Raw genomic sequence first — 25,000 nt, forward strand, 5'->3', positions numbered from 1 at the left:
TTATTATTATTATTATTATTATCATCAATTTCTTCTTTTTCTTTTTATATTATTATTATTATTATTATTATTATTATTATTATTATTATTATTATTATTATTATTATTATTATTTCTTCCTCCTTCCTACTTCAAGTTTTCGTTGTCTTCCTCTGCATCAGTCTTTCTTTTTTCTTCCGTCTTTGTTAATTGTCCATTGTTCCATTGTCTCATCATAAGGCAATCATGATCTGCATTGTCAATAATTACTGATTGCTTCACTTTTGTTCCTCCAGCGCGTTATTCTCCTCTTTATTTGCTCTGTGCTCTCTTTATAATGATGTGCTACTGTTCTCCTGTTTATTTAGCGGGGTGCATACACTTATTCTCTTCGTTCCATAATTATCATCAGTTGTCAGTTGTCATCCTTTCGTTCGTAATTCCTTTTGTGTTATTTTCTTTTTATTGGTTATTGTTATTTCTTTATTAGATTTTCCGTATGTGTTATGTGATTTCTTGGGGATTTTTGGAATGGAAATCGAATTTAGAATTTAGGCCAAAGGCCAAGAGCTGGGAGTTATGAGGTTATTCAGTGCTGAAAGGGAAAATGAGAGTAGAAAGGTTTGAAAAGTGTAACAGGAGGAAGACTTCGCGGTTGCACTACGAATCAATTGTTAGGAGAGCGCGGATAGCAAGATGGAAGGAAGAGAATATGAATGGAGGTACAGTGAAAGGAATGAAAGGGGTTGCAGCTAGGTGTCGAACGGACGCTGTAAAGAACCTTAAGTAATGTCTGCAGTGCACCCCCTACGGCGGTTATAATTCGGATGATGGAATCGAGTCCTGTTTGTCGTTTTTTTCCTGAGAACGACTTTTAAGTTTGTTTTATTCTTTTTCAGCTAATTTGTTTTCTATAATTGAAAATTTAGTCTTTAAAATACTTTCCTTCCTTTGTAATTCATTCCATTTATCAAGAATAATAAAAGTTTTTTTATAGATTTACCTCAGCAATAGGTAATTGTTTTCCATTTGTCAAAGATATCCTCATGGATTTTTAAAATTTTTCAAAAATAGGGCTCAATTGCTCATTCATCCGATTAGGGAAGATTTCATCATTCTTCCATTTGCATTTCAGCAAATGATAATATCCTTTCCAGGTGCAATATATAATGAAAAGGGATTGTAGAAATCCTATTATATTATAGAGAATCAACTAAGTCCAACCTCATTAATCCGTCAGCCTTTATGTGGAAAGTTCTGTTTATATATGTTTATATATGATATATATATATATATATATATATATATATATTATATAAATGTATGTACAATATATATATATATATATATATATATATATATATATATATATATATATAAATATAAAGTACAAATATATATATATATATATATATATATATATTATATATATATATATATATATATATATATATATATATATATATATATATATATATATATATATGTATGATATATATATTAAATATGTACAGTATGATGCATATGTCTATTCAGCGACTCTGCAAGTGGGTATATCACTGGTTCAGCGAACTTTCTAATGAATGGGACGTGAACACAGCGAGTGTTTTGTCGCGTTCGCATTTTGAAAACTGAAACTTATCATTTCTGTGAAGGTTAACCTCGCCCGAAGCAATACCTCGAGGTGTGATTCAGATGTGATCGAAGGTCCATATGACACGTGTCAGGGTGTGACGGTCGTTGACCCGTATTGCATTGTGGGTACCGGATTTTTCCCATTTGTCATCATGGATCTTTCCCCGGCGAAGAGTAAACGTGTCCGGAAGTAAGTGCATACATGTGTTGGTCATGATGACTCTTGCTGGAGAGAAAATATGTGAAAACTTAATATTGGAGCTTGAGCTGTCGCAACGCTCAATTTGAGCAGTGCATCTGATTTTCTTGGAGATGGGTTCCTCCAGTTTTGCGGAAATGAGTAATGAGTTTTTGTGAGACTGTTCTTTTTGTTTTATAGGTCCGAGTGAAATTATGTTTCCTTTTGCTACCTGATTTTACGTTTTTTGTGTTCATTTATTTTTATGTGGTTCCTCTTATTACCAGTTTACTCATGTCATTTCAATTCTTCTGGTTATTTATGGGATGTTTCTTCCTTCGCAGTGACGAGTCTGTGTGAACTCATGTCAAGGGGCACAATGCCCTGGGTTGAAGGGCATGAGAGGATGGAGTGGTGGTCATGTCGACTGAAGACTTATTTTAACTGCCTGGACTTGACTTGTTCAGTGGTGATATGGTGTGGGAGATTTTAGTTTAGTCCCTGTTAGGTGCGTGAAGATCCCATTTTCTATGTTCGGGTTCGGATTTTGGAAGACAGTGTGACTTATTCATTTAACCAATCAGTGCTTTGTTAGATTTTCAAAATAAAGTCTATTTTCGTAACTCGAGAGTTAATTCAGTGGCCCTCAGTGTTTATGAGTTATGGCAGAGAGAGAGAGAGAGAGAGAGAGAGAGAGAGAGAGAGAGAGAGAGAGAGAGAATATGACTCCCAGTTTGGAGGTAGGTTGTATAATACCTTCCCTCTGCGGGGAGTGGGAGGGGGCTAATATATATACATACATATATATTTAAATCTTTTAAAATCTCGTATACTATATGCGCGCCTTTTGATTTTATAGCTTTTTTAATAAAAATGGACGTACTTGCTTTAAATTCATTCATATAAATTTAGGAAATTAATTATCATAAAAATTGCTGTTATCTACAAGTAAAACGCACCCAAATCATGATATCCTTTCCTGGTGCAATATATAATAAAAAAAGGATTGTAGAAATCATGTTATAGTAGAGAGAATCAACTGAATCCTACCTTATTAATCCGTCAGCTTTTTGACGGGAAATACTATTTTATATATATATATATATATATATATATATATATATATATATATATATATATATATAGGCCCTATTTATACATATATGTAATGTATATATATACATATATATACTTAAATCTTTATAATTTCGGATAATATAAACACACTTTAATTTTATAGCTTATTTAATAAAATAGACGTAATAGCATTAAATTCATAAATACAAATTTAGGAAAATAATAATTATAGAGATTACAATTATCTACAAGTGAAAGGCACCCAACGGGGTGCGTTCACAACTGATGCAAAATAAGCAGAAAACAGTCTGCTGCTGCAACGCCCTTTCAACTACAGGTAGGCAGGTTCGGGCACATAGGCAGGGGCGTGTTTGGGCACGTATTCGTCGTAGTGGGCTTCTCCCTCGTAGGTGACGGTGGCGTGGTATCCCGTCTCGTCGGCGTAATAAGTGACGGTCTGGATGCGCCCGTCGGGGAGGTGGACGAAGTATTTGCCTTCCGTCTTGTAGCCGTCGCGGACTTCATCTTGGCCGAAATGGGCGCCCGAGTAGTCGTCGTGGATCAGGTAGTTGTAGTTGTACGCCGCTGGGATCTGAAAACCAGGAATAAAACAGAATGAAATATGGAATTTAGGCCACAGACCGAGCTCTGGAATCTATGAGGTCATTCGGCGCTGAAACGGAAATTGACAGTAAAAAGGTTCGAAAGGTGTGACAGGAGGAAAACGTCGCAGTTGCACTATGAATCAATTGCTAGGAGAGGGTGGAAAGTAAGATGGATGAAAGAGAATAGTAACGGAGGTACAGTAAAAGTAATGTAAGAGGTTGCAGGTAGGGGTCGAAGGGACGCTTCAAAGAACCTTCAGTTATGCCTACAGTGCACCGTATGAGGTGCACTGACGGCACTGCCCTCCTAAGGGGCAAGAACCAGGAAATATAATGAATAAATAAATAAAATCGTTGTTGTTATCATTATGACAAATAATATTGTTATTTTTATCATTATTAATATATATAACATTCTCTTTGAACATGATAATAATCATTAACCTGTCACGTAAACGTGAACAGAATAATGCAAAAGATAGAAAATGAATAAGGATAAAAAAAAAGCGAACGGAATAAAATACACGCGCAAATAACGGACAATGCTTAGATGAAAATAAAGGTAGTATTTAAGAATTCAGCAGGTCAAATAATTCAAACACTGAGGGAAAATGTATAGAAGAAATACATTTCTTAAATCATCTCAGCATGGCTGCTGGTTCTCTTCTTAAAAAGCCAGTAAGGAATTCACAGTCTGCTTCCGTGTTTCCTGACACAAAACCTTCCCATTTTCAGTAGTTTTTTTTTTTTTTTTTTTTAACAGTTCCTTGGGGTTGGAACCTAACATATCTCTCTTTCTGTTATTTAACTTTTTCTCCGGCTTTGGCTAGGTGAGCTCAAGAAGTTGCCATCCCGTCGGCCTTTGCATAAAGCGCTAAGAAAATGATGATGAATATGCCTATATATATATATATATATATATATATATATATATATATATATATATATATATATATATATATTATATATTTACACACACACATAATATATATATATATATATATATATATATATATATATATATATATATATATAATATATATATATATATATATATATATATATATATATATATATATATATATATATATATATATATATCCTTCGATATACTTACGGCGTGGTAAGTTTCATGGCCGTAACCGGTTTTGCCATGGAGAAGAGGCTTGACGTGGCCGACCGCGACGTCGTGGTGTACTACAGGACCGGCGTGGAGTAAGGAACTCCCATGATGCACCGGAGAGTGAAGTAAGCCGACTTCACCTGCCACCAAGGAGGCCACGCCCACAACCAGAAGGATTGTCACCTGGAAGGAATAAGAGGAAGAAAAACCTCCATTAAATTTAAGTGATGTAATAAAGCGAATTGGTAATTTTCCGTACAGTTGTTACAAAAATTTAGTAAATTTGACATACTGTTATTAAAGAAAAATTAAATGAGTAAACTTGACGTAATATTATTAAAGAAAAACAAATAAACTACAAGAACTTGCAGACACAACAAAGACACTGCGTTTCATACCTGATTCATAGCGAGAACGAAAGCTTTAGACTGTACCTGTATAATCACGACACCTCTTTTTATACCTGTACGGCCGGCTCTCCGCGCATGCGCGGTTACATTTGCCCGGTATTTTGGTCTCGCTAATAAGACCGTGGGTGTCATTATTTTTATTTTTTCATGGCCTTGGAAGGGTTTAATTTCCTTTGAGGGTAAAAGGCTACCGCAATTATCTATTAAGGCCAAGTTAGGGCCGTGTTGGAAAGAAAGCTTAAGAATACGCGAGTGTGGAATTGGTGTTAAGTCTTTTGAGAACGAACCGAGAAATGTCTCAGGGAGTCTTTTAGATTATGATTAATAGTCACCATTTTGATTGCAGGTGACTTCTTTTCGTTTATTGCTCTTCTGCTGTCTTTAATTATTTTTTGTTTATTTTATTATTTGATTAATAATTCATTATTATTAGTATTTTGGTATTATTATAATTATTATTATTATTATTATTGTTATTATTATTATTATTATTATTATTATTATTATTATTATTACTACAGTTCTTTTTCATTATTATTATTATTATTATTATTATTATGATTATTATTATTATTATTATTATTATTATTATTATTATTATTATTATTATTATTATTATTGTTAGTATTATCATTATTATTATTATTAGTTGCAAGAGAGTCAGTGAACAATTTGCTATCTGCCTAATTTAACTTTTCCATTGATATCGAAAATAATTTTTATTATTTCAACAAAATTCAAAATTGCAATTAGATACTATTCATTATTTTTATAGCAACGGAAAGGTTAATTAGACAGATAGCAAATCACTCACTGACTGTCTTGCAATTAATAATAATAATAATAATAATAATAATAATAATAATAATAATAATAATAATAATGATGATGATGATGATGATGATTATTTTATTATTATTATATTACACTTATTACGGAAATTCTATATATTCTCTTAAAATGCGTTAAATTAGCAGTGTGATATATCCAAGGTACAAAAAATATTTTTCATTTAAAGCCTTCAATCTATGTTTAAGTAAGCATGAAAATATTATAGTAACTGAAGGATATATCTATGAAATAATAATTTATGAAGTAATATTAAGGCCATTGGTCAGTGTCCTGAAAAACGAATTATCGAATTCATCTCAAGTTGTATGAATTATCGAATTCATCTCAAGTTGTATGAAACAAGGTCAAGGTCAAATGTAAAGGTCGAAGGTAAAAAGTTGCAGAATATATCCTCTCATTCATTTTGAAATAACCATGTATAAAGAAAGGTCAAGGTCGCAGATCAGGCTCTTGCACATGTGACCCACTTTGAGTAAATCCGCTTCTGTGAATGGGATTTTTTTTAGCCATCATTATCACATTCTATATCTTGCTTTAAATTACAGACCAAATCTTTTCCTTTCTTAATAATTTTTTTGGGTGAAGACAAGGATTTAATAAGGGTGCTGAGATGCCCATTCCTTGGCACGTGGCCCTCTCCCCCCAAAAAAACAATAATTCTTTTCCTGTTACACGATATACTATAGCATTCTTACGAATATCAGAGACCAATTTAATAGTTTCAAGGTAAAACTCGTTAGCTCTGAACTGTTCCAAGAAAATCAAATACTGTAAATTAGTGTAATTAATCTTCGTATGTTTACTTTGGCATTTACGCCTGCTTTCATGACAGTAGATTATCTTGTCCTCATCGAATAACAAATATATTGATGTTACTTAGCTCTAGAAAATGCCCTTTCCAATAGTCACAAAACCGTTGAACTAGATTTCAGTGCGTATAATTTAATTGTTACTCGCGCGCGCGCCTGTGTATGTTGTCGACCAAATATTATACTTATGTGTGTGTGTGTATAAATTGCAGAGTGCTTGCTTAAGAATGTACACCAATTATGAGCACAAATACCTTTCCTTTTCATCGACCACAGAGGTGGCAACACTAACCCCTGGAAAGTTTCCAATTTGCGAGACAACGAAAGGCGAGAAAAGTCGAAGCTTGTCTTGAAAAATATAAATCAAAAGCGACTTGAGCATAGGATTTAAAAAGGAATAGGTGACAAAAATCTGCAAATTACTGATGTTTTCGTGATTAGAGACCGAAGGGAGATGAAACGTAAGTCTAATTAATATAAAGATGACGATGTTATTATTTTTTATCGAACTTCATACTATGAAAAAGCTAAATGAAAACGGATAGGTGGATCTGTAGGAGCCTGGCTACATAATTACACACCCCCACGCGCACGCACGCACATACACACACACGCACTGACACACCCACATATATATATATTTATATAGTATATATAAATTTATATATTTATTTATATAATATAAATGTATAAATATTTATGTATATTATATATATCATATATATACATATATATATATATATATATATATATATATATATATATATATATATATATATATATATATATATATATATATATATACAAATATATAACAGATACAGGAAAGTAACGAGAAATACCTACAAACACGTCCTTTCTTCGACTGTAAGAGTTTTACATTGTTGGATACAGGAAGATTTACTCCCTCAAACGTGTGATTGAGCAGCGCTTCAAAGCGAATGTTAGGGAAAGCATAAAAGTAGGAAATTAATCAGTGTAGCTACTACATGAATTTTCAATCAAAATACGAGGGAAATTGAGGTAATTATTATAATAATTACCTCAATTTCCTGAGGGAATTGGTCGATTACTTTTCACAGTCAAGCAGGAAATATGTTTCCTAACATAAGATTACCTCTGTGTACTGCATGAGATCATATATATATATATATATATATATATATATATATATATATATATATATATATATATATATATATATATACATATATATATATATATATAGATATATATATATATATATATATATATTTCGTATATGAATATAGGTTTGCATGTTACTTAAGATTACATTTATGCACTGAATAAGACTGCAATAATAAGCTATGTAAAAATACATTTACATATCAGATAAGACTTCACTGTTGTGTGGAAATTAATTATGTCTTTGTTCTTTTTGAGTCGTGTGTGATTATTTTATTCACTTTATTCAGGTCAAAAATAAAAGTGGAAGGTGAAAAATTGCATATTTACATTATTCATATATATATATAAATATATATATATATATATATATATATATATATATATATATATATATATATAATGTACACATACATAATAAGTGTATATATACATATGTATACAAATATGTATATGTATGTATGATTCCTTGCCAGCGAGAGACCAGAGTTCGATTTCAGCCAGAGCAACTAAGACAGGGATGATTTAATCCGATTCCCTGAAAAATCAGGTAGGCCTCAGATCAGTCAGTCGCTTATAGTGTTGTCAATCGATTGCAGGTACTGAAGGAAAGTTACAGAGAACAAGGAAAACGGAAGAGATGAACGAATTCCAAAACTGGCAAATCAATGAACTAATAAATAATATTTTCGGAGAATGGTTCTTTCCACCCACTGCCAAGCTGTGGAAGTCTCTCTTCACTATTTGTTTTCCCTGAGTCCTATAACTTCCTTTACATTAAGAGGCGTCTCTGCGTTTGCCAACTCCACCCTCATTTGACTTGACTGGATTCGTCATAACCTGTTGCAGCTCCACCTAGGTTCCTAGGGTCCGTTACAAGTGTCGAAAATGCTCAAGGGAACGTATGTACTAACGACACTAGTTATTCATTAATGGGCACACCCTCAAACCCTGACCAGACAAAATCTGGTCTCTCTTGCAATAATGACGAAAATATTGTATAATTAAGGCAACATAAGATATAGCAAGGTTAATGACAGTATATATATATATATATTATATATATATACACATATATATGTGTATATATATATATATATATATATATATATATATATACACATATATATGTGTATATATATATATATATATATATATATATATATATATATATATATATATATATATATATATATATAACTGTGGAGCATCACTATATCGTGATCGAAAATGATGATTAAAAAGCCACAATAATATAATTGATAAATTGTATATTTTAAGACATAAAAATATACAAGAAATGGGATAAAAACCAGGAGTTTCGACCGTTTGCGCAACAGTCCTCTTCAGCCAACTGAATCAAAATACTAGTTTTCTTATTAAAGACACGTTTAAAAGGGATTTTAGTGATACTCGATCCAAGAAAACATCGAACTCTCTTTCAGTGTGGACTAGGCAGTTATGTAATGGCAGTTTCCCCGTATCTGTGGGCCAACCGTCGTGATCTTCTTAATGGCTGTCGTTCAAGCGTAATCACGGGTGACTAGGTGGTTCGTGGGTGAGAACGACTTTCAGCATCGGTGCCTGTTGTTTCTGCAGCAAATGCCACTTCGACAACCTGTGCGGGAGAGATGAGGAAGACACAGTATCAGGGGCCTCGAAGCCTGAAATTTAATTTTATGGAATGACAGACTAGCCTGTCTGTATGTAGGTCCTCCTGCGTAAACTTTATGCCATCTAATGTATTGCAAATATTTATCAAAGCCCCTCCACTACCCTTCTATGGCCTACGTGACTACTTCTATATATAGTATTAGCTCCTCCCAATCCATGACGTGATTATTCTCCCAACAATGTTTAGCAATAGCGCTGTTTTTGAGCAAGTCCCTAACCGCTTTTTATGTTCTTGCAATCTGATGTTCTTCCCTCTACCTGTCTCCCCAAAATAAAATAAATTACAGAGCTTGCATTTTTATAGAATATACTCCTATGTCTCTCTTGTTACTATCACTATTAATTCTGTGGCTATTATTTTTATTGAATTTGGATTTGATTGAGTTTTCAAATGAGAAGGCTACTTTAACATTACCTGTACTATTGATTAACTGGGCTGTTGATTTTAGTTTTTCGTGATATCACGAAAACTAAAATCAACAGCCCAGTCAATCAATAGTTGAGTAATGTTAAAGTAACCTTCTCATTACCTGTACTATTGATTAACTGGGCTGTTGATTTTGGTTTTTTCGTGATATCACGAAAACTAAAATCAACAGCCCAGTTAATCAATAGTACAGGTAATGTTAAAGTAGCCTTCTCATTTTGAAAACTCAATCAAATCCAAATTCAAAAAATAATAGCCACAGAATTAATAGTGATAGTAACAAGAGAGACATAGGAGTGTTCTATAAAATGCAAGCTCTGTAATTTATTTTATTTTGGGAGACAGGTAGAGGGAAGAACATCAGATTGCAAGAACATAAAAGCGGTTAGGACTGCTCAAAACAGCGCCCTCAAGGAGCTAATACTATATATAGACCAGACATAAATATTTGCAATACATTAGATGGGCAATAAAGCCTTTACGCAGGAGGACCTACATACAGACAGGCTAGTCTGTCATTCCATAAAAATTAAATTTCAGGCAGTTTCTCGAGGCCCTGATACTGTGTCTTCCTCATACAGGTTGTCGATTTGCCGCAGAAACAACAGGCACCGATGCTGAAAGTCGTTCTCTGCCCACGAACCACCTAGTCACCCGTGATGAGCACCGTACGCTCGAACGACAGCCATAAGAAGATCACGACGGTTGGCCCACAGATACGGGGAAACTGCCATTACATAACTGCCTAGTCCACACTGAAAGAGAGTTCGATGTTTTCTTGATCGAGTATCACTAAAATTCTTTTAAACGTGTCTTTTTAATAAGAAAACTAGTATTTTGATTCAGTTGGTGAAGAGGACTGTTTGCGCAAACGGTCGAAAGCTCCGTTTTTATCCCATTTCTTGTATATTTTTATGTCTTAAAATATACAATTTATCAATTATATTATTGTGGCTTTTTAATCATCATATATATATATATATATATATATATATATATATATATATATATATTGTACATATATCTATACAGGACCTCAGTGAAACTGGATGGTATTTCCGCTAGATACCATCCAGTTTTAATGAGGTCCTGTTAGTAATTGTATTAATGCACAGAACAACTGTGTAAGTGATAAAAGTTAATATATATATATATATATATATATAATATATATATATATATATATATATATATATATATATATATATATATATATATATATAAGAACGATGTGGCACATTAATAAATTTTTGTGGATACGTTTAGAACTGACTATATAACATGATAAGCTTTGTCTCAATAAAGTTGAAAAAATTGTGATGTCGAAATATGGCAGAAAGCGTTTTTCTGTAAAGGCAGTGAAAGGTGAGATCACGTAGCCCAAACCCTCTTGCTGTTTGACCACGTCGACGCTTATTACTTAAACCTGAAGGAATCTCAGGTCTCGGGCAGTTCTCAAGAGTGTTACACGTTCTGTCCTTGTGACATAGAAAGTACGAATGAGAGCACATGTACAAAAAGTTGCCACATACCCTCTATTATCTTGAAAAATACTTCAATACTTATATATAAAGTATTTTATCATCATGTACCAGTCACCTCTGTATCATCTTTAGTATCAACTGTGTTGTTAAATTGATCTTTTGTGATGGAGTTTGTGTGAAAACAGCGGGAGTTAGAGATGGGAGAGAGGGATTCTTGGGGAGACTCTGCCTCAACAAAAACCCCCATTAACACTTTTTAATAATAAATATACCTTAGTTTTACCAGACGACTGAACTGATTAACAGCTCTCCTAGGGCTGGCCCGAAAGATTAGATTTATTTTACGTGGCTAACAACCAATTGGTTACCTAGCAACGGGACCTACAGCTTATTGTGGAATCCGAACCACATTATAACGAGAAATGAATTTCTATCACCAGAAATGAATTTCTCTAATTCTTCATTGGTTGGCAGAAGAATCGAAAGCGGGCCAGCAGAGTGCTAGCCGAGAACGATACCAACCCGTCCAATGAGGAACTGTAATCTCTAATAAAGGACAATTAAGTCTCATTTGATCGCCACCATCCTTACACACACAACACACACATACATACATACATACATACATACATGCACACACACATACATATATTTCCATGAAGTAAAAATTTACTCTGAGGATAAAATGAGTAAATAGAGAAGGATATGGTAGAAAAAAACAATGTTGTTTACGCAGAATTTATTCCAGCAGTGCCTAGAATTTATTCCAAAATTTGTTCACAGTAAATATGAAAAAGATTTGTTTGCTTTCAGAAAAGATATTCAGATATTATAGGAAAAGTAACAGCAAATTTTGCTATGGATTTTTCACAAGCTAATACAAACGAAATGAATTAACAATACGTTCTTTTTTTTAAATAATCTACTGCAAAAACTTGCATAAGCAACAAGAAAAAATAATAGATTTACCCTTAGCCTGTGAAATTCTTCCAAAGATCATCCAAAGGCTTCCAAATAGCTGAATATTTAGTGACAAAAATAACTTAGTTTTTGCTGTTAAGTTACACGTATCTAGAGAGGCGCGTTCAACGCTGATAAACAGTGAACAGAAAACCGATCGTCAGGCGGGTGTAATCATCAGCGATAACTATCTACTGGTGCATGATGGAACGGCGTGGGCACGTGGTACGCAGGCCCATGGGCATGGGCATGGACGTCGTGGACAGCATCTCCGTCGTAAGTGACGGTAGGGTGGTATCCCGTCTCGTCCGCGTAGTAACTGACTGTCTGAACGCGTCCGTCGGGCAGATGGACGAAATATTGGCCGCTGGTCTTGTAGCCATCTCGGACCTCCTCGTGGCCGAAGTGGTTGCCCGAGTACTCGTCGTGGACAACATATTCGAAGTCGTAGTGTGCTGGAGACTAACATGAGAAAAAGTATTTAGATATTATGCTTGTAAAAAAAATGACTTCAGTGCTTTTATAAGTAATGTTTGGATGAGAGTTATTGCTTGCAAGGTTAGAAGAAAGCAAATCTTTAATTACAATGATCTTGCAATCTGAAAGGAATCAAAGTGACTAGGTTCACCTATAATAACGACAAAAAATTAACTACTCCAAAATAACATTATCTGGATATTTTCATCTTAATCATATTGTACAACCAACAATTTTACAGCTACTCTTTTATATATTTCCCAATAACATTAGCTACTTTTCGCATAATTAATGATTAATCTAATAACTTTTCTCATGTATTTATTCATTAATATTTGTTAAATTCTTTTCAGGGTACAACTATGCAGTCATATAAAATAAAAAATTAAAATAAATCGAAAATGTTGAAAATCGATTTTCCCCTGAGCTGGCTATGAGAAATTTCGTATTGGTTTGAGACCACACTAAAAACAAAGATGTAAATGAGACTTGCAACGAACCGTAACGGTCCAGTGAAGGCGGCAATGGCTCACAATGAGACCCTAAAGTTGGAAAAAAGTCAGTATTTGTGCAACACTTACATCATGATAGTCTTCGTGACCATAGTCAGTGTTGCCATGATGCACGTGCTCCGGGCGCTTGGCAACATTGCCGCGATGCGCGTGAGATGGGCGGTGGTGATTGAACCCGTGGCGTAGAGGGGCGTGCAGGATGGGAGTTATGTGGTGTCCCGCGTCATGGGGATGTAGTAGGGTGTCATGATGGAGGGGAGGATGAAGTAGGCTGAGGTCAGCGGCGGCCATGGAGACCAAGGATGCTACGAGGATGAATGTCACCTGAAGAAGAAAGAAAAAATATTAATCAGGAATAGGAATAAAATGATTACAAACAGTTTTATATTTTTTATATGAGATGGTTACTTATTTTATTTACGTAATTTGTTCATAATCAAAATAACTATAAATCACTGTAAAACAAGATTGAAAATCATTGTTTCACATACTATCTTTCCTTCATTCACTTTTAAAAGGGCCTCCAACTCAAGTCACCCGCCAACTGGCTTTGTTCTGCCTCTTCATAACTGAGGTGCTGAAGTTTTCAGTTGGAGAGATCGGTCTGCTCCAATCACTCGGCTTCGAATTCTACTTTTATTTCTTTTTCTTACTCCCAAGCCGTGCTACTGGTTCTTTCCTCTCTCATTTCTTCATGGTTTCAAAAATGGATCTGCCCCATTATTCTTTATTTTACTATACTTCCTTATTCCTCTTTCCTTTGGACAACCAGTTTGATCCTTCCCCAGTTATCGAAGCTGTCTAGCAAGGCCCCATCTACCAATTTTTCCTCATCCATTCTGTATTTCAGTTATTGTGACCCATCCTGCTGTTTCTATTCTGTCCCACATTGTACCCGGTTTCCCATCCCCTGTGCTTCAGTTTGCCACTTCCCTTTCTACCTAAAATCAACTAGTCATGAGCTCCTTACCTGATGCATCTTCGAGGAAGACGGATTCGATACTGTTGTTCCCATGATGCCAATTGCCTTTTATAGAGGTCATAAGCCTTCACTGCGCATGCGTGCATGTCGTCAGGCTCTGTTTTGGCCGTAGGAATCAAATGGGAGAGCCTTTCTTCTTTTCATGGTCATGACAAGGTAAGGCACAATTTGATATCGGTAAATACCGATAAATGTGGTATTTACTGATACAATATGCCTTGCATAATCGAACAGGCAATTCAAGAAATTTTTTGTTTATTTTGAAAGTAGCGCGAGGGAAATGTTTTTATCCTTACAGTTACATCGAGATTTAGGGGGTTGATATACTTCCCTTGTGTATATGAACTAGTTTATGCACAACCACATACAGTACATGTATATATGTGTATAATACATATATATACGTAAATATATATATATATATATATATATATATATATATTTATATGTATGTATATATATATATATATATATATATATATATATATATATATATATATATATATATATAAGTACACAGCATATACGACCTCATTAAATATGTCAAGTTAATGCTTCAAAAAAAAAAAAAACATGGGAGACTCATAATTGCCGAGACAAAACATCACAACGCACAAACCTATATTAAAAATACTGATACCACAGGTGGTGTTCTCGTCTTCGACAGAAGAATAAAATAGAATAGAATAAAGTTATTATTATTATTATTATTATTATCTAAAAGGATATTCATAGAGGGTCAATAATAACAAGATATTATGCTTTCTAGTACAACACAGTTTGGTGCGCCGCAGCCAAGGATACTGAAGAGGCGCTTCGTGTGTCCTGCATTTTTCCCCATCATTGGCTTCATACTGGTACGTGTTGCAGCTTATAATTGCAGAGGTGGATACAGGAATCCTGCGAGAGGAAACGGAATAACATTTCACAGGTAAACAATGCTTACTGAATTTTATTTACCGACAATTTTGTGCTATTCAGCTCAATGTCTTGTTAGCAGTAGATACGCTTTCCCAGTTAACTTATATTTTCATCATGTTATTGTGGTTCATAAATACAATTGTTATTTCAGTGTTGAAATCAGAACATTGTTATTCTCATAAACGCCACATAATTTTAAGTAAAAAAAAAGTCTTACTCGTTATTAAGAATGCTTAGTAGTAAGTAGGCCTATAGGTCTAAACTGGTTGTGTCAACAAGCCTCGTGTTTGAAACTTGTTACCGTGATGCATAAGGACACCTGCTGTAATTTGTAGTAGGTAGGCCTGTAGGATACAGTCTATGCCATCAATTTTTCTATTTTAGATACATAAAGGCGGCGACAGAGTTGTTTAACAAAATGTAATTTATCAAATGTGGTTTGTCAACGAATTTCACACTTGGTGAGAATGCGAGATGACGTCAACAAACCATAGAAAACAACAGGTATTATTCGATTCAAAGACAAAATATTTGTATTTTTTATTTGTGTAACATATCCTGGTTTAGTTTAGGTTTTTAACATACCAAGGAAGAAATAGCCGTCAAGAATGGTAACAACTAGGAAAAGATACTTGGGTGCTACTTTGGCTTGTTATCTACGCGTCACCTACTCCGAGGTGCTAGTACTAAACACCGTAGTAAATGTCAAGTAGACGGCCGCACGAAGATATCGTTTATTAATTTGTCGACCACACAATACAGAAATGGGGTTATATAATACTTTGATCACTGAGGGGCTAGTACTAAACACAGCGTCCCAAGGACCTGCCGCCATGGTTAGTACTAGCCCCTCGGAGTAGGTGGCGCGTAGATAACAAGCCAAATTAACATCGACACTTAGTCAAGCAAACGCTAGGCGTATGCTAACTGATCCGGCAGCTTTTAATTTTCTAAAAATAAAACTATTGTGCCGGCTTTCTTTGTCCGTCCTAACGTTTTTGTGTCCACCCCAGGTCTTAAAAACTACTAAGGGTAGAGGGCTGCAAATTGGTTTGTTGATCATCGACCCTCCAGTCATCAAACTTACCAAATTAGAATCCCCTTGCATCAATAAAATTAAAGTTATCCATAATCGTACTCCTGGCACCGACATAGGTACCAAAAACACAGGCCAACACCGGACAGTGGTTGAGTTTCATGGGCCGCGGGTAAGAATTTCATGGGCCGTGGTTGAGGGCACCTCCGGACCGTGTTGTGTTTCATGGACCACGACTGAAAGTTTCATACAGCATTATACGCTGTTCAGAAAACTCGATTCCACAGAAGAAACTTGTTTTTTATTGTTGTGCTCTTTATAAAACAATCTTATTACACACAAGTCGAAATGACTTCCATCAGGAAGTCTATCAGCATGAGTACCGTTCCAAAGGCTTATAACAGAAAGAAATGACTTCGTTAGCCTTTTCCGTCTTCGGTTTGTTTGCAAGACGCCGAGCATGAGGGGAAACAATCATATTTTGCCAAGCGTGTTTTCAAGGCGTTCAATAAACAAAGCTCCCGGAAATACCGAAGGATGTAAACATGCTAAACAAAATGCAGTTTTTGCAATTAAAAACTCTTGCCGGTAAATGTAGGTCTGGAAGCTATTGGTTTTGTTTTATGTGTTGTTTTAAACTTAATGCAGTGATGAATGATCGCAAGAGCTGTGAGTGTATATATATATATATATATATATATATATACACATATGTATGTATATAAACATATTTATATAAACATATATGCATATTATACATGTGTGTATGTTAAAAGCGGTTACATAGAATTATTTATTTGTATGAACAATATGTAGATTACTGAGTGTTCGGTTTATATAAAATAATCTTGTTTTGTTAGAGGAATATATTTATTTACTTATTCATTTATTTTATATAAAAATTTATTCAAACAGCAAAGTAAAATTCCAGTTTGTTATGAAAGGGATAAAGGAGGTTGTCAGTCACCTTCGACCCGAAAACATCACCGATATTAATTTTTCTTTGTTGTCAAAATGTCGGTGGTTCTTTCTTTGAAATATATTTATTGAAAGAAAATGACATTTTGTGCTTACGACGTTCGTTAAAGTAGTTTCCCTCCTCTGCTTATTGCTGCTTCACCTGGACTCCTGAGGTCCGTTACAAGTGTCGAAAAAAATGCTTAGGGGAACATGTTCCAACGATACTAAATATTCTTGAATGGTCACCCATTCGAACTCCGACCAGACGAGACCGGCTAAGATAGCCGATCTCGTCTGGTCGGAGTTCAAATGGGTGACCATTCAAGAATATTAATATATGTATATTAATTTTATTCTCTCATTCCTTTAACTTGACGTTTGCTTTGAGAATAAAGAGTGAACAGAGGAGGATATTGAAGAAAAATAAAATACATATGTGCTTTCTGCAGAATTTATTTCGAGACTTTCTTGAAAAATAGGAATTGATAACTTAAGTCGCGTTCAACGCCGATGAATAATGAACAGAAAACCGATCGTCCGGCGAGAATAATCATCAGTGATATGCATTTACTGGGGCATGATGGAAGGGCTTGGGCGCGTGGTACGCAGGCCCATGGGCATGGGCATGGACGTCGTGGACAGCTTCTCCTTCGTAAGTGACGGTCGGGTGGTATCCCGTCTCGTCCGCGTAGTAAGTGACTGTCTGAACGCGCCCGTCGGGTAGATGGACGAAATATTGGCCGCTGGTCTTGTAGCCGTCTCGGACCTCCTCGTGGCCGAAGTGGTTGCCCGAGTACTCGTCGTGGACAACATATTCGAAGTCGTAGTGTGCTGGAGACTAACATGAGAAAAAGTATTTAGATATTATGCCTGTAAAAAAATGACTTCAGTGCTTTTATAAGTAATGTTTGGATGAAAGTTATTGCTTGCAAGTTTAGAAGAAAGCAAATCTTTAATTACAATGATCTTGCATTCTGAAAGGAATCAAATTGACTATAGGTTCACCTATATTACCGACAAAAAATTAACCAGTCCAAAATAATATTATATGGATAATTTCCTCTTAAGCATATTGTACAGTACAACCAACGATTTTACAGCTGTAATATTTCCCAATAACATTGTCTACTTTTCGCTAAATGATTAATCTAATAACTTTTCTCGTGTATTTATTAATTAATATTTGTTAAATTCTTTTCAGGGTTCAACTGAGCAGTTAATAAAAGAAGATTAAAATAAATCGAAAATGTTGAAAATCTGTTGTTCTCTGAGAAATGTTCATACTGGTTTGATATTACATTAACAATAAAGTCGTAAATGAAACTTGGAACGAAACGTAACGGTCCAATGAAGCGGCAATGGCTCACAATGAGACCCTAAAGCTGGAAAAAATCAATATTTGTGCAACACTTACATCATGATAGTCTTCGTGACCATAGTCAGTGTTGCCATGATGCACGTGCTTCGGGCGCTTGGCAACACTGCCGCGATGCGCGTGAGATGGGCGGTGGTGATCGAACCCGTGGCGTACAGGGGCGTGCAGGATGGGAGTTGGGTGGTGTCCCGCGTCGTGGAGATGTAGTAGGGTGTCATGATGGACGGGAGAATGGAGTAGGCTGACGTCAGCGGCGGCCATGGAGACCAAGGATGCTACGAGGATGAATGTCACCTGAAGGGGAGAAAAAATTAAGAATTAGGAATAGAATGATTACAAACAGTTTAATTTTTTTGTATATGAGATAGTTACTTATTTTTAAATTTACTTAATTTGTTCATGATCAAAATAACTATATAAATCACTTTAAAACAAAATTGAAAATAATTGTTTCATATTTTATCTTTCCTTCACTCACTTCTGAAATGGTCTCCAACTCCAAGTCACCCGCCAACTGGCTTTTTCTGCCTCTTCTTAACTGAGCTGTTGAAATTTTCAGTTGGAGAGATCGGTCTGCTCCTATCACTCGGCCTCGAATTCTACTTTTATTTTTTTTTCTTAATCCCAAACCGTGCGACTGGTTCTTTCCTATCTCATTTCGTCCAGGTTTCAAAAATGGATCTGCCCCATTATTCTTTATTTTACTATACTTCCTTATTCCTCTTTCCTTTGGACAACCGATTTGATCCTTCCCCCGTTATCGAAGCTGTCTAACAAGGCCCCATCTACCAATTTTTCCTCATCCTGTATTTCAGTCATTGTATCTCAACCTGCTGTTTCTATTCTGTCCCACAATGTACCCGGTTTTCCCATCCCCTGTGCTTCAGTTTTTCAGCTTACAACTGTTCCCTTTCTACTCATAATCAACTAGTCATGAGCTTCTTACCTGATGCATCTTCGAGGAAGACGGATTCGATACTGTTGTTCCCATGATGCCAGTTGCCTTTTATAGAGGTCATAAGCCTTCACTGCGCATGCGTGCATGTCGTCAGGCTCTGTTTTGGCCCTAGGAATGAAATGGGAGTACCTTTCTTCTTTTCATGGCCATGACAAGGTAAGGCACAATTTGATATCGGTAAATATCGATAAATGTGGTATTTACTGATACAATATGCCTTGCGTAATCGAACAGGCAATTTAAGAAATTATTTGCTTATTTTGAAAGTAGTACGAAAGAGATGGGAGAAGGATTTATTATCAGTTTTACCGCTAGGGAAATGTTTCTGTCCATAGCGTTACATCAAGATTTAGGGGGGTTGATATACTTCCCATGTTTATATGAACTAGTTTATATGTATAAACTAGTATATATGTGTATATATACATGTATATATGTGTATATATACATACATATATACGTATATATATGTGTATATATATAATAAATAAACAATATATATATTATATATAAATACCTCATTAAATATGCCAAGTTAATGCTTCAAAAAAAAAAAAAAAAAATATGGGAGACTCATAATTGCCGAGACAAAACATCACAACGCGCAAACCTATATGAAAAATACTGATATCACAGGTGATGTTCTCGCCTTCGACAGAAGGAACAGACTTGGATAACTGCGCCGAGTAGGACGACTATGCCAGAATAGTTATTATTATTATTATTATTATTATTATTATTATTATTATTATTATTATTTAAAAGGATATTCATAGACGGTCAATAATAACGAGATATTAAGTTTTCTAGTACTACACAGTTTGGCGCGCCGCAGCCAGGGTGCATCTGCTTACAGCCGTCTCCAGACACTCGGGAACCGAGGATATTGAGGAGGTGCTTCGTGTGTCCTGCATTTTTCCCCATCATTGGCTTCATCCTGGTACGTGTTGCAGCTTACAATTGCAGAGGTGGATACAGGAATCCTGCGAGAGGAAATGGAATAACATTTCACAGGTAAACAATGCTTACTGAATTTTATTTACCGTCAATTTTGTGCTATTCAGCTCAATGTCTTGTTAGCAGTAGATACGCTTTCCCAGTTAACTTATATTTTCATTTTGTTATTGTGTTACATAAACACAACTGTTAATTTAGTTCTGAAATCAGAACATCGTTAATCTCATAAACGCCACATAATTTTAAGTAAAAAAAAAGTCTTACTTGTTATTAACCATGCTTAGAAGTAAGTAGGCCTATAGGTCTAAACTGGTTGTCACAAGCCTCGTATTCTAAACTTGTTACCGTGATGCATAAGGACACCTGCTGTAATTTGTAGTAGGTAGAACTGTAAGATACAGTCTGTGCCATTAATTTTTCTATTTTAGGTATATAAGGGTAGCGACAGAGTTGTTTAACACAATGTATTTTATCAAATGTGGTTTGTCAGCGAATTTCCACAGCGTCACACTTGGTGAAAATACCACAAGACAAAGTTAACAAACCATAGAAAACAACTGGTATTCTTCGATTCAAAGAAAAAGTAGTATTTTTTATTTGTGTAAGATATCCTCAAAGAAAAAACAGCTTTTAAGAATGGTAACAACTTGGAAAAGATACTTGGGTGCTACTTTGGTTTGTAATCTATGCGTCACCTACTTCGAGGTGCTAGTATAGTACTAAACACCGTAGTAAATGTCAAGTAGACGGCCGCATGAAGATATCGTTTATTAATTTGTCGACCACACAATACAGAAATGGGTTTATATAATACTTTGATCACCGAAGGGCTCTGTACTAAACACGGCGTCCCAAGGAACTTCTGTCATGTTTAGTACTAACACGTCGGAGTAGGTGACGCGTAGATAACAAGCCAAAGTAACATCGATACTTGGTCAAGCAAACGCTAGGCCTATACCAACTGATTCGGCAGCTTTTTAAAATTTTCCCTAAAAGAAAACTATTGTGCCGGCTTTCTCTGTCCGTCCGTACTTTATTCTGTCCGCTCTTTTTCTGTCTGCTCTCAGATCTTGAAAACTACTGAGGCTAGAAGGCTGCAAATTGGTATGTTGAGCATCCTCCCTCCAATCATCAAGCATACCAAATTGTAATCCTATAGCCTGAACAGTTTTTATTTTATTTAAGGTTAAAGTTAACCATAATCGTGCTTCTGGCAACGATATAGGATAGACCACCACCGGGCCGTAGTTAAAGTTTAACGGGCCGCGGTTCATTCAGCATTATAGCGAGACCACCGACAGATAGATCTATTTTTGGTGGCCTCGATTATACGGTGTAGCGGCTGTACAGAAAACTCGATTGCACCGAAGAAACTTCGGCGCATTTTTTAGTTGTTTTTAATTGTTTTTCCCTTCCAAAACAATCTTATTACACACAAGTCGAAGTGACTTCCTTCAGGTAGTCTTTATCAGCATAAGCATCGTTCCAAAGCCTTAAAACAGAAAGAAATGACTTTGTAAGCCTTTTCCGTCTTCGGTTTGTTTGCAAGACGCCGAGCATGGCGGGAAACAATCATATTTTGCCGAACGTGTTTTCAAGGCGTTCAATAAACAAAACTCCCGGAAATACCGAAGGATGTAAACATGCTAAACAAAGTGCAGTTATGCTGTATCTTTCTTGCAATTAAAAACTCTTGCCGGTAAATAGGTGTGGAAGTTATTGGTTTTGTTTTATGTGTTGTTTTAAACTTAATGCAGTGATGAATGATAGCAAGACCCGTGAGTGTGTAAGATATATACCATATCTATATATATATATATATATATATATATATATATATATATATATATATATATATATATATATATACTGTATATAGTTGCAAGGAATAGAAATAGATGGAGAAAGTTCACTCCAGCACCCGACCCTGCTATACAGTGGGATTAATAAGGTCGAAAGAATATATATATATATATATATATATATATATATATATATATATATATATATATATATATTTTATATATGTGCATATAAATATTTATATGTATATATACATATATATGTATATATGTATGTATATACATATATATATAATATATATATATATATATATATATATATATATATATATATATATATATATATATATATATATATATATATGTATATATACATCTTCTTCTTCTTCTTCTTTTAACGTGCTTTTTTCCCATTTTTGTATGGGGTAAAGCACGATGCCTTCTTTTGAAGGACTTTTTGATTTGGCTTTGGGGTAGACCTGTGGTCTCGATCAGCTGCCCTGCCTGACATATATATAATATATATATATATATATATATATATATATATATATATATATATATATGTATATATACATATATGTATATATACATATAAATAGTTATATTCACATATATGTTTATTATACATGTGTGTATGTTAAAAGCAGGTATATAGGATTATTTATTTGTATGTACAATATTTATATTACTGAGTGTTCGGTTTAAATCAACATTAATTTTGTTCTTAGAGGAAAAAATTTATTTTTAAATTTTTTTATACAAATTTATTTAAACAGCAAAGTAAAATTTTAGTTTTGTTATGAAAGTGACAAAGGCGGTTGTCAATCACCTTCGACCCGACAACACCGCCGATATTTATCTTTCTTTTTTGTCAAAATGTTGGTGGTTCTTGCTTTGAAATATATTTAGGAAAGAAAATGATATTCGGTGCTTACAAAGTTCGTTGAAGTAGTTCCCCTTCTCTGCTTGTTGCTGCTTCACCTGGACTCCTGAGGTCCGTTACAAGTGTCGAAAAAAATGCCTAGGGGAACATGTTCCAAAGACACTAAATATTCTTTAAAGGTCACCCATTCGAACTCCGACCAGACGAGATCGGCTGCCTTTGCAAAAATAGTGTAGATTTGTAAGAAAGGTAACATAATACCAAGCAAGTTAATGGTAATATATATATATATATATATATATATATATATATATATATATATATATATATATATATATATATATATTTAATTTTATTATCTCATTCCTCTAACTTGATGTTTGCTTGGAGGATAAAAAGAGTGAACAGAGAAGGATATTGAAGAAAAGAAAATACATAAGTGCTTTCTGCAGGATTTATTTCGAAAGTTTCTTGAAAAATAGGAATTGATAAATTAAGTCGCGTTTAACGCCGATGAATAATGAACAGAAAACCGACCGTCAGGCGGGAATAATCTTCAGTGATAACTGTCTACTGGGGCATGATGGAAGGGCTTGGGTGCGTGGTACGCAGGTCCATGGGCATGGGCATGGACGTCGTGGATAGCTTCACCGTCGTAAGTGACGGTCGGGTGGTATCCCGTCTCGTCCGCGTAATAAGTGACTGTCTGAACGCGGCCATCGGGGAGGTGGACGAAGTATTGGCCGCTGGTCTTGTAGCCATCTCGGACCTCCTCGTGGCCGAAGTGGTTGCCCGAGTACTCGTCGTGGACAACATATTCGAAGTCGTAGTGAGCTGGAGACTAACATCAGAAAATAATATAAAGATATTTTGCTTATAATGATAATGGCCTTAGACCTTTTATAAATAATGTTTACTTGAGAGTTGTTCATTGTAAATTTACAAGAAAGTGGCGCTTTGTTTATAATCATTTTACAATTTGGTTACATTTATGAAATCAAATTTACCAGTTTCATAATAAAATTATATGGACTCGTTTACTGAATAATGCCTTTACTCATATACTTATTCTTTATCATCCACTTATTTCTCTTCGGCGTTCAACTAAAAATCAATTCAAAGAGGAATAAAAAAGATGGAAAACGTTGAATATTTTTCTCTGAGCTGGCAATAAAAATAAAGACGTATATGAGACTTGCAACGGACGGTAACGGTCCGGTGAAGGCGGCAGTGGCTCACAATAAGACTCTAAAGTTGGAAAAAATCAATATTTGTACAACACTTACATCATGATGGTCTTCGTGACCATAGTCAGTGTTGCCATGATGCACGTGCTTCGGGCGTTTGGCAACACTGCCGCGATGCGCGGGAGAGGGGTGATGGTGATCGAGCCCGTGGCGTAGAGGGGCGTGCCGGATGGGAGTTGGGTGGTGTCCTGCGTCGTGGGGATGTAGTAGGATGTCATGATGGAGGGGAGGATGAAGTAGGCTGACGTCAGCGGCGGCCATGGAGACCAAGGATGCTGCGAGGATGAAGGTCACCTGAAGAAGAATGAAAAAATAAGAATCAGCATTACTTAAGGTACTTTGCAGCGTCACTTCGGTCCTTAGCTGAAAGCCATTTCATTCCTTTTACTGTGCCTCCGTTCATATTCTCTTTCTTCCATCTGACTTTCCACTCTCTCTAGCAATTGTTTCATAGTGCAACTGCGAGGTTTTCCTCCTGTTACACCTTTCAGACTTTCTTACTGTCAATTTTCCTTTCAGCGCTGAATG

The 25,000-nt window shown here is 35.1% G+C and overlaps 5 protein-coding genes across 6 annotated transcripts in view; 1 reads left to right on the forward strand and 4 right to left on the reverse strand.

Moving 5' to 3' along the window:
- Positions 1 to 25,000, forward strand: part of LOC136834971 (tyrosine-protein phosphatase non-receptor type 23-like) — an 84,068-nt gene that overhangs the window by 17,265 nt on the left and 41,803 nt on the right. The window contains exons 2-3 of one of the 2 annotated variants that reach the window (XM_067097932.1): positions 15,100 to 15,261; positions 20,391 to 20,594. The gene's annotated coding sequence lies outside the window, so the exon portion shown is untranslated. The remainder of the gene's footprint in view (positions 1 to 15,099; positions 15,262 to 20,390; positions 20,595 to 25,000) is intronic. The other variant, XM_067097934.1, reaches the window with a different exon arrangement.
- On the reverse strand, positions 3,058 to 5,012 carry LOC136834538 (pro-resilin-like). Its single transcript, XM_067097129.1, has 3 exons — positions 4,996 to 5,012; positions 4,592 to 4,780; positions 3,058 to 3,461 (listed from the first exon to the last, which is right to left on the reverse strand). Exons 1-3 carry the CDS (start codon positions 5,002 to 5,004, stop codon positions 3,201 to 3,203), a joined length of 459 nt encoding a protein of 152 aa, XP_066953230.1. The 5' UTR covers positions 5,005 to 5,012; the 3' UTR covers positions 3,058 to 3,200.
- LOC136834641 (uncharacterized) lies at positions 12,537 to 14,363 on the reverse strand. The gene is made up of 3 exons (XM_067097223.1): positions 14,319 to 14,363; positions 13,418 to 13,672; positions 12,537 to 12,821 (listed from the first exon to the last, which is right to left on the reverse strand). The coding sequence occupies exons 1-3, from the start codon at positions 14,361 to 14,363 to the stop codon at positions 12,537 to 12,539; spliced, it is 585 nt and encodes a 194-aa protein (XP_066953324.1).
- LOC136834973 (cuticle protein 7-like) lies at positions 17,748 to 19,131 on the reverse strand. Its single transcript, XM_067097937.1, has 2 exons — positions 18,662 to 19,131; positions 17,748 to 18,085 (listed from the first exon to the last, which is right to left on the reverse strand). The coding sequence occupies exons 1-2, from the start codon at positions 18,881 to 18,883 to the stop codon at positions 17,801 to 17,803; spliced, it is 507 nt and encodes a 168-aa protein (XP_066954038.1). The 5' UTR covers positions 18,884 to 19,131; the 3' UTR covers positions 17,748 to 17,800.
- On the reverse strand, positions 23,691 to 24,900 carry LOC136834974 (cuticle protein 7-like). The gene is made up of 2 exons (XM_067097938.1): positions 24,512 to 24,900; positions 23,691 to 24,066 (listed from the first exon to the last, which is right to left on the reverse strand). Exons 1-2 carry the CDS (start codon positions 24,731 to 24,733, stop codon positions 23,782 to 23,784), a joined length of 507 nt encoding a protein of 168 aa, XP_066954039.1. The 5' UTR covers positions 24,734 to 24,900; the 3' UTR covers positions 23,691 to 23,781.

The sequence above is a fragment of the Macrobrachium rosenbergii genome, chromosome 54 (genome assembly GCF_040412425.1).
Source record: "Macrobrachium rosenbergii isolate ZJJX-2024 chromosome 54, ASM4041242v1, whole genome shotgun sequence".
NCBI classification, from domain to species: domain Eukaryota; kingdom Metazoa; phylum Arthropoda; class Malacostraca; order Decapoda; family Palaemonidae; genus Macrobrachium; species Macrobrachium rosenbergii.